A 10,377-nucleotide genomic window follows, 5' to 3' on the forward strand; every position below is an offset into this window, starting at 1 on the left:
TCTGTCTCAGGAAACCCAAACCATCTGCTGCATCACAGCCTCTGGTGCCTCAAAGACCTGCCCCTCCTCCACCTGTTTAACCAGTAAGGTGGCCCCGCCCACCACACCTGGATGACACACCTCCTCCTCTTCTTCCTTTTCAACCTCAGTCCCCACCCACTCAGAGCTGGTTACCTAGCAACAGCCAGGAAATAATTCCGGAGCCAAGATGGCAGACAGCCGGCCCTGAAGTCTGCCAGGGCCGGACTACAAACTGGACCCAGCCGGACTGGACTGGATTTACCAGAACCAACAGGAAGTGAAGCATCACTGCTCTCTACTGTCTTTACTTCTTTTATTCAAGTGCAGTCAGCTGACACAGCTCAGCTCACATCAGGAGACATGTTGTCCTCTCTGTCAACAAACCAGCCAATCATATTTCCCAAGTAGCTTCCTGTGACATCAACAAGCCGCACGCTGGATAAACGAGTCACTACTGAACCAAAAATGTGTTTATCACCACCAACATTTTGTATCCCTGACCTGCGTTACTAATGACTGCTGTCAGTTATTTAGCATGCTAGCTGGCTAACTAGCATTTGCTGGCTAAAGGCTAACACACACATATAGGTGGTGTCACGTAGCGTCGCATCAGTTGACGTCCATAACAGACATCAGGCGCGTCAGATGTGAGGCAGGATTAATATCTACAATCAGAAAACAACAACGAACTGAACAAAGACGCCATCTGAAGACATGTTTTCATATCAGAGATGAAGAGCATCACACACATCTGCCCTCTGATAAAACATATCTGACATAACAACAAACAGAACAACGATGACGAAAAACAACAAGCAGCTGCTTAATAACCCTCACATGTTCCTGCCGTGTTTTAATTCAATTCTATTCAATTAAATTCAATTTGGTTTATATAGCGCCAAATCACAACAAAAGCCATCTCAGGGCACTTTTCACATAGAGCAGGTCTAAACCGAACTCTTTAATTTACAGAGACCCAACAATTCCCTCATGAGCAGCACTTGGCGACAGCAGTAAGGAAAAACTCCCCTTTAATGGGTAGAAACCTCAAGCAGAACTGGACTCTAGGTGGACGCCATCTGCTTTGACCGGTTGGGTTGGGTTTTACTGTTGAAAGTCTCTTTAAACTTCTCCCCACTGAGAATACAGCCTGTAATATTCAACATAATAAGAAACAAACAGAACAGCTCACAAAGATCATCATCATCATCATCAAATTCTGTCTGTTAAAACTTCAGCCTGAAGTATTTTACTGTAGATGAAGCATCTTCAACGCATCTGCACTACAACAACCTGTATGATTCAGAGCTGAAGACGCCTGAAGTCCTCAACATGAAACTTTATGGGGTCTCAGCAACGGCTCTATTTATTTCCTATTTATCTACACAGTAAGGTTTATTTTTATGTAACTATCGAAATCTTTGATAGTTTTTAGGATCACAATAAAAATATAATGCAAAAGTATTGACGGCATTTGAATTCCACCTCTGCATATTTAACATGTCCGATAAAAATGTGAACATGAACTAATTCATACTATATACAAAATGAAAGTACTTTATTTATCTTAAAGTCCTTGAACAGTCTGCAGTAACAATTATTTTTAATTATTGATTCATTTGTTGATTATTTTCTCGATAAATCAATTAGTGGTTTAGTCCATAAAATATCAAAATAGTTGGCGATTAACTTAATAGTTGGCAACTAATCAATTAATCAACTAATTGTTGCAACTCTAAACACAGAAGCTTCTGGTGGTCGTCTGTCTGACCGTCGACTGACACGCCGCCGCTTAGTGTGGATAAGTAAGCTCACTAGCTCATACGTACCAACACTTCTCTGCACTGTGCTCATATTCACCTGAAGCTCATCTTAGTGAAGCTGCAAGTCGTTGCTCTATATTTCACTTAATCAATTACCTGCACTGAGTAGTGCTTCTCTCTGATTGGCTGGTTTGAAGACACAGAGGTCAGATTTTGCACTCGGACACTTCTTTCTTTCTTTCTTTCTTTCTTTCTTTCTTTCTTTCTGTCTCTGAATGAAAGCACTGGTGCCGTCTGATTGCACGTCCTCTCTGCTCAGCACTGTCATAGGAATGTAAAGTCAGCTCAGTTCGTCTGGATCTGGATCCGTGTGGTACGTCGACGTTCGGGCTGTTTGAACGTGACTTTGCTCGGCTGGCTGACGGACATCTCTGCAGGGAATCTTCTAACCTCAGTTTAATCACAAAGCAAATCTCCCCTGAAACACCTCAACACTGTTAAATCAGGAATCTGTGATGGAAGTGACATTTTTGGAAAACTTGATGGGTGAGAAGAATGTGTTTGTAGTTTGTGAACTAAAAGAGGAAATAAAAGAGATTTAATCGTTTCCCTGAACCAAAAAAATATCTAAAAACTGCAGCCAGCGTTTCCAGATTCGACTGAAACCAATCAGAAGCTTGTGGCACATGGCCACAGGTCTCTGACGCTGTGATACAGTAAATACAACACAGACTGGTCCATCAGTCCACCTACTTTTAAACCAGCAGACAGTAGAAAAGAGAGGATTTCACTTGTTAAGTGCTTTTAATTGAGATCCTGTAGAAGCAGAAAAATAAATGAAGATTCTAATCTACAGTTATCAGCTGCTTCCTTAAATCTGATTCAATCACCATTTTAAGCAGAAATGACAAATGTTTGCTGGTTGCAGAATCAATTCTTTGTCAGTTTGAATCAGGCAGTTTATACAAAACGATTAATCGATAAATTGAGATTAATTCTTTTTCTTGAGTTGTATTTTATTTTATTTCTCTTTTATTTTATCTCTTGAGATACATTATGTTTTTGATGAACAACTATTTAAAACAGTTGGATTTGGATAATGAAAGTGAAGTTTAGCTACAGCTTGACTTTAATGTCACATTTGAGAATGAAGTTCTGTTAACAGTGTTGGAGTGTTTAAAGGTGGAGATTCTCCTTTAAAGTCACTGCAGCAGCGTCACCTGAGAGGATCCACATGTCACCTGACCGTCAGTCAGATGATCACACTGATTCTGAACTTTCAGGATGTTTCGTGCCATCGCTCGCCGGCCGGCATCAAAGTCACTCAACACTCACATGTTTCATTCAAACCAGGGATTTTTACAGCACCAGTAAACCAAATGTTCCTGTTTCTGTCTGCTGTTAACTGACTGTTAGCATTGTTAGCATTGTTAGCACTGTTAGCCAGTTAATGAACCTGGATGCACTGTGTGAGGAGAACGTCCCCTTCATGTTTTTATCTGCTTTAGTGTGTTTTTGATTTGTTGTCTTGAGTGTTTTTGCACAGAAATCGGTGTGAACTCGCCTGAGGATGAAATAGGAAACCTTTAGGGCTTATTCTGTGCCATTTGATCGTTTTCATGCCAAAAAAAAGAAATCAGTGTGTCCCCCCAGAGGAGAAGAGGAAACTCTCCAGAACAGACTGTTCAGCTTCAGACGGAGGTTATTTAGAGACGTGTGAGCAGCTGGAGCTGAAGTTCACATGAGCATCAGGTTTCAGTCAGTAAACTGTTTCTGCTGCTGTGTTTAAAGGTAAAATAACTCTGCTGATATTCTGTCATCATGTGCAGAAACAAACCAACAACCAACTGTTGTACCAACAAGTATTATGATTCTTCCTCATTCTCCAAAAACTGGTAAAAACACGTCAATGAGCCACAAACTGTCCTGCAGCCACAAATACTCACTACAGCACCAAATGTGGATTCATCCGCCGCTGAAAATAGTCCCCAACAGATGCACTGTTTCCTCCTAAAGCTGTTTTAGCAAATTACTGAGACTTTTTAAAACATGAGAGTATATATTCATGTTTTTAAAGAGCCTCTGAACGCCTCATTTTAGCTGTTTCAGCTCCGCATTTACACTCAGCGAGCACTTTATTAGGAACACCTGTGCAGTCTGAACCAATCCAATACAACAATTGTCAGAAAGGTGATAATTCTACGTAGAATTAAAAGATAATTTTACCTCCCATTAACATACATGTGGGGGAGCAAGCTATAAGGAACACTCTTCAATGTACAGCACTTCAACATCCACCACCTCACTAATAAACATCAAGTAAAATGATCACCTTTCTCACAATGTCAGCAAAAACTGTAAATGTATAAACTTCATAAATGTAGAATTTATGGAGACTTCCAGTTTGTTGATAGTAAAGTACTATCACAGTTTACCCACCGAGTAACTCGAACCAGATCATCACTGCAGGAACATGAAATAACTGCTCACACAAGTCAGAAGGTTCTGACACACGTTGGTTTAGTTCTGCACATAAAGTATCATGTTAACAATGAGACACGTGCAGAATAACACCTGAGTTTAAACTGTAGTCTCATTAGTATGCAGGCAGTAGCATTGAGTTGTTTTCTCTGATTGGACGACAGCTTGTGTGATAACTGAACGGAGCGACTGATTGATCAGTCTGATCTGGCAGAAAACGTTCATGAGATTTTTTGACCCTGAGTTGAGTCTTTCAGGCAGAGATTCCTCCCAGCCTGAGCAGGGCTGCATGTGCTGATGTTTGGTAAAGATTAAAGATCGTTTCCAGACACCATCGAGTCTTAGTGACAGAGTTTAGGATCAAAACTCCTGACTTGAAAAGAAAACCAAGGAATCCCACAAATCAGATCACAAAAATCTGATGTTGTCTGTAAGATTTTTGGCTCATGAAGGTTTGAGGACAAAAGCTTTGTGTTAATAAAGTGAGTTGAGGTGATGGACAGAGTGTTAATCTCTCCATCTGTTCACCACCTCAGTCCAAACTAAAACAACTATCAGATGAACTGTTATGAAATTCAGAACAAACATTCTTGTTCCCTTCAGGATGAATTATAATAACTTTGCTCATCCTGTGACTCTTCATTTAGACATTCCCATCAGTTTAGCTGTACTTTGTGTGTAGATGGTAGCATGCTAACATGCTAAACAAAAATGGTGAACATTATACCTGCTAAACATCAGCATGTTAGCATTTTCTTTGTTAGCATATTAGCATTGAGTTAAATAAGCAGACTGAGAGGTAAAACTCAGGGTAAGAAAATCTCTGAAGTGCAGATATATTTATGCTAAACCTGTGTATATGTGTGAGTTGTACCACACCAGGTAAAGATGGATACCTGATCCCCACTTAATTAATCACCATGGCAACGCAGAGAATCTCATCACCTTTTTCTATTATGATAAATGATTTTATAGAGGATTTTTTTTTCTCTTTTTTTGCAGATGTAATACTGTTAATCTGTGGTAATGCAATAACTTTCAAATGAGTTTTATTTCATGATTAATTGTTGCTGTGTCATGTGACCTCCTGAGGCTGAAAACTGTCACCTGCAGAAACGGATCTCAGACCTGACGGTGCTGAAAACAAAGATGTTCCACTGCGGACATCAACCAGATACCAGACCGTTTCTGTCGTGTTGTACATGGACAGTTTCAGGTTACTATGGCAACAACCAGTGCTGCGTTCACGTGTTGTTTGCTGTGAAGATCCAATAAACAGATGCCCTGCAGCTTTACATGATAATTTAATAAACTTTATTCAAACAGTGTGGAGAGTTACAGACATTTATCACAAACTACCACTAGATTCACTTGTTAAAAGACCCACAATGCAAAGCGGCGGAAAGTAACTAAGTACATTTACTCAAATACTTTACTGAAGTACAACTTTGAGGTGCTTTACTTGAGTATTTCCATGTGATGCTACTTTATTCTTCCACTCCACTACATTTCAGAGGGAAATACACACAGTCGACCTGCCGCCACTTTTACAGCTTTATTAATCAGGAACTGTAAACAAAGACAAAACATTTCCTGCAGACATGTTATGAAAATAAAAATACTCTAAATAATCATTTGTGTCAGATATGATTTATGATTTTGGGGGGATTTTTACACTTATAAATAAAGTGAAAATAAAATTTAAAAAGTAAAAAATAATGAAATGATAAATAACATTCTATATTTTAAAACATCATATTAATTTTTTATATATTTGTGATATAATTTTTCCCTGTAGTTTATATTTAAACATTACATTATTTATAATGGTAATATGAAACTATTACATCATATTATAATTAGAAAAATATTTTTATACATTTTTTAATATTTTTAATATTTTTGTGGTTATATATAATTAATATCTGAACTGCTCTGTTATTAAACTGGACTACGTTGTGTGCTGCATTCAACCTCCACTGTTACATCATTTATTTATTTATTGCTCGTCACATTTCATTGTTGCTGTTGTCACCTTCATGTACAGTCAATATTTCATTTCAAGTTTTTTTATCTCCTTTCAAAACTAAAACTATTCTATTCTGTAAATAGATTTTACATTTTTCACCTCATTTTATTTCTACTTTGTTTATTTCATTATTATCATCACGTTACTCTGAATGATTGTTTTATGCTGCATTTTTGGCTAAAACAGGTTTTGATTTTGATGAAGTAAAATGATAGAAAGGTTTCTCGCTGTATTCAGACCACCAGAGGCTCCCGGTAGTAAAAATCAAAGACTGTAAAAAATATGGACGGAGCCTCCGTGACGTCACCCGTTGGTTTCTGAAGCTGAAAGTGGGCGGGTCCGGCCGTCGCCATCTTGGCAGCGTCTGACTCCGCCCATGACGCCGCCTAACTCCCGGCTAATCCAGAGTAGGCGAAGAAACAACCACCTGACGGCTAACGACCCGCCACTCAGAGCAGCCACGTCCTTAATGATGCAGAACTTTAAGCCTTAATAACATTTAAACAGGTTAGTTATATAAAAAAAAATCACCTCCCGTGCAGATGAGCGGAGAAATTAGCCTTAGAGCCCAAAAGTGAGCTGGACACGGCGCCGCCACTCAGCCTCAGTTTCTCCCTGCGGCCCAAACAGACCTCCATTATAAAACAAGTATCACTCTTTCTATTATGAATATTTCCTCCATGGAGGTTTTTATTTACTTGAGCTGAGAAAAGCGATTTTAAAAGTCTGTGACATCATCACAATGTAAAGTCTCTGGGCGGGAGCTTGTGGGCGGGGCCAGCGGGGGAAACACTACTGCACATGGCAGCATGCGCCACGCGAGCAATTCTTATTGGACTGAATGGACGCCATTTTTGGTTTGATATCCAGCTGTTATAATACATCCATGGTATAAACTGACACTTTTGGTAAACACACGTCTTCATGCATTGATCTAAAACATTATTTAAGTTCACAACAGCTAAAATAAAATGTACGTAGATAAAAAAGCTGTTCGCCTCACAAGCAAACCAATTTGAAAGTCATCAGATTCTCACGTGTTGCACTTTTATCTCGATCTCGTTAGTGTCACGTTATAAAACTTTGTTTATTCTTGTTCATACATTTATAATTTATTCAAAACGTTCTGCGTTTTTTAGTCATTTCTGTGGTTCATTATTTATAATTTGAATGTTTGTTTTGATTTTGATGTTAACAATAGAGCCAAGTTCCTTAAATTAAAATAACTTGTTAATGTGTAAAAATATCATGCAGATTTGGTGTTTTCAGATATGAGGAGGGAGAAAAGCCCCCAACAATCTAGAAGCGGCCCTGATGTCACATATAAGTATGAAACATAGAGAAGACATATACACCCCCCCCCCTCCCCCCTCCCACACCCCCGCTGTACGTGGTGACGTCACATCCGCAGGCCTCGCTTCCATGCTCGGCGTCGCGAGCTGTCATCATCTAACCGGGAGAGGCGAAGGACGTCCGGGACACCGGCCGCGAGGGGAGCCGCTGAAAGTCGCTTCTGGAGGTCAGTAACGGAGATGTGATGCTCTCACAGCGGCTGTGTGTCGACAGGGAGGCGGTCTGAGCCGCTCCGTCACACTCAGGCGGCTTCTGGCGTCACTTTACACAAAACTAAAAACCTGTTAGCATGTTAGCCGCGTGCTAGCTAACACACAAACCGACGTTGCCCTGAGGTCATCCGACAAAACACTCTGAAACTGCCGCTTGCTATAAATCATGATTCACCAAAACTCAAGAAAAATCCTTGTATTGAACTACTAATTAGCCTCCCTTTAAGATATGTCAGTTAGCGCACGTTTAGCCGCTAGCCAAACGTGCTAATGGCAATTAATAGAAAGTGGAGAGTAGAGGCTAGTCGGCTAATTACATTACCTAACGTGTTAGCTTTGAAGCTAATCATGCAGCCAGTTTAGGCAGAACAATAGAACAACCAGCAGGCTGCAGCCTGCAGACTGTGTGTTTGTCTTTTACACTAAGAGGATCATTTTACTGTTTTCATACAGTCATTTTCGGGAACTCATGACTCGTGAAAGGACAAAGTGATTGACAGCTCGGGTGGCCAATAGAAAAGGTTCGGAGTCGGGGTTTCTCACAGGGAGCCAATCAGAGGGCTCGTCTAGGCAGGCGGAGGGCGGGATGAAGCAGGCAGGGAGCGGAGACCCAACAAGGTCAAAACACGGAGAGCAGCTCCACAAGTACTCAGAAGTATGAAGTAGCATCACATGGAAATACTCAAGTAAAGTACAAATACCTCAAAACTGTACTGAAGTACAGTACTTGAGTAAATATAATTAGTTGCTTTCCTCTTCTGGTGCTGTGAGGGTTTTTCTGAACTTTCACTTTGACTCTAGATTAAACGTCACTGGTCGAGTGACAGAGAGCAGGAGTGTAAAGTTTGATATTTTTTGATATTTGGCAGTTTCTCAGACACCAGTATCCTCACTCTGCATGTATTCCTGTACATGTTAACACTCCGCCTTCTTCTCCTTTTGTCTTCCTCTGACGTCTTTATCAGCCGCAACGTTAAACCTCCTGCTGTTGTCTCTGTACAGTTTGGAATAACCACATTTTTATACAGCGTCCTCTTGATCACATTCTCCATATGTGTACATAATAATATAATCTCTAACTGTGTGTCTCTGCTCCCTCTCAGAGGACAAACGGACCAGTTGGACCAGTGGACGGCGGACGCTTCATTCAGCCTTTCTGTCTTTGGATTTTTGAATCCTCTGTTGTTCTGAGGTTGCGGACGTCCGGCCCGACGGACTGACCACCACCGTGTGTGTGTGATAGTTAAGGACTGCTGATGCATCGTTTAAGGACTTGTGCGGCGCGATTGCGTCCGCTCACCGCCTCGCAGGCGGCTCAGACTGTCGGCCAGCAACGGCCAATCACAGCCGCCTCCACGAGCGGCACAAGGACGTTTCAGCCAATCAGGTGCTACACGGCACCGGTGGCCTCTGAGCCGTTCCTCAACGGGACGAGCTCCAACTACGTGGAGGAGATGTACTTCGCCTGGCTGGAGGACCCCAAGAGTGTTCACAAGGTAAGGAGCAGTGGAGCCCCCTGCTGGCCCGGAGGACGTCACGCTGCATGTGTGTTAGCATCACGCTCTGCAGTAATCTGATTACTCACTGTGGAAACAATCCAAAGGGTTCATATCTGCAAACTCATCTCCTTTGGTCAAAAATCACAGTTTTGTATGAACATTATGAAACCAGCATGAAGCTTATGTGGTTTAAGTAGCTAACTTTAGCTTTGTTTGGCTAACCTGCTGTGAAAATTAAAAGTATGGAGCCGTAGACGGAGGCTCTTCGTTACCAGTTCAGGCTCAGTGTGTGTTTTAATGCACACACAGAAAACCTGAGTGGAAACACTGGACGTGAACGCTGTTGTCTGAGTCGTCAACAGTGACGTGATGTGTCGCTGGTGGCGTCTGACGGTGTGTGACCAGGACGTCATCTCACTGTTCACATTAAATGACCCCCAAATTATTCCTGCAATTTACAAAACTCATATTTCTCCTGTAATAGTACAATTATTGATTTTTAAATAACACTGTATTTGAGTTTTAACGTACAGAACATTTCTAATAATGTGAACGAGTCCTTCTATTCTCTATAAGGACGTCACAGACAGTAAAGTCCTCGTGTTTCCTTCTTCTGTTGAATAATCACAGAACAGGACGCAAACTATCAATGTCAATGATTAATCACTTATGGATTAATTGCTGTTAATAATTAAATTTTAAGCACTCTTATCATGTCGCTCCATCATGTACATCATTCTTTATATAAACCAGTCAGTGGTCTGTTAACCTGGTTTTACTGGTGTCTTTACTGACTGACGTCCTCTGATGATGCTGCAGTTTGTGCAGCTGTTTGCTGTTAAATGTTTGGGATTTGTGGAGCGGTCGTTAAATAGAGACAGATGGCTTCGTTATTCTAAATGAAGTCATTAGTACATCGTACAAACTAGACTGACGTCAGTCAGTCAGTCACAGTTAAACCTGCAGGTTGGATCTTTCACATATAAATAAACGTTGAGTTCACTCAGCAGCAGATTAAA

At 40.9% G+C, this 10,377-nt stretch overlaps 2 protein-coding genes across 6 annotated transcripts in view; both read left to right on the forward strand.

Annotated features, from left to right (window-relative positions):
• adam9a (ADAM metallopeptidase domain 9a) overlaps positions 1 to 5,899 on the forward strand; it is a 54,068-nt gene extending 48,169 nt beyond the window's left edge. For both annotated transcript variants that reach the window (XM_067574781.1, XM_067574790.1), the window contains one exon: positions 11 to 5,899. In XM_067574781.1, the coding sequence (XP_067430882.1) occupies positions 11 to 80 (70 nt within the window). In that variant the 3' untranslated portion in view covers positions 81 to 5,899. The remainder of the gene's footprint in view (positions 1 to 10) is intronic.
• A 1,767-nt stretch (positions 5,900 to 7,666) lies between these two features.
• The window catches only part of ogdha (oxoglutarate dehydrogenase a), a 40,389-nt gene continuing 37,678 nt past the window's right edge, over positions 7,667 to 10,377 (forward strand). For all 4 annotated transcript variants that reach the window (XM_067574826.1, XM_067574800.1, XM_067574810.1 and 1 more), the window contains exons 1-2: positions 7,667 to 7,813; positions 8,963 to 9,355. In XM_067574826.1, coding sequence (XP_067430927.1) covers positions 9,116 to 9,355 — 240 coding nt within the window. In that variant the 5' untranslated portion in view covers positions 7,667 to 7,813; positions 8,963 to 9,115. The remainder of the gene's footprint in view (positions 7,814 to 8,962; positions 9,356 to 10,377) is intronic.

The sequence above is a fragment of the Thunnus thynnus genome, chromosome 2 (genome assembly GCF_963924715.1).
Source record: "Thunnus thynnus chromosome 2, fThuThy2.1, whole genome shotgun sequence".
In the NCBI taxonomy this organism is placed as follows: Eukaryota; Metazoa; Chordata; class Actinopteri; order Scombriformes; family Scombridae; genus Thunnus; species Thunnus thynnus.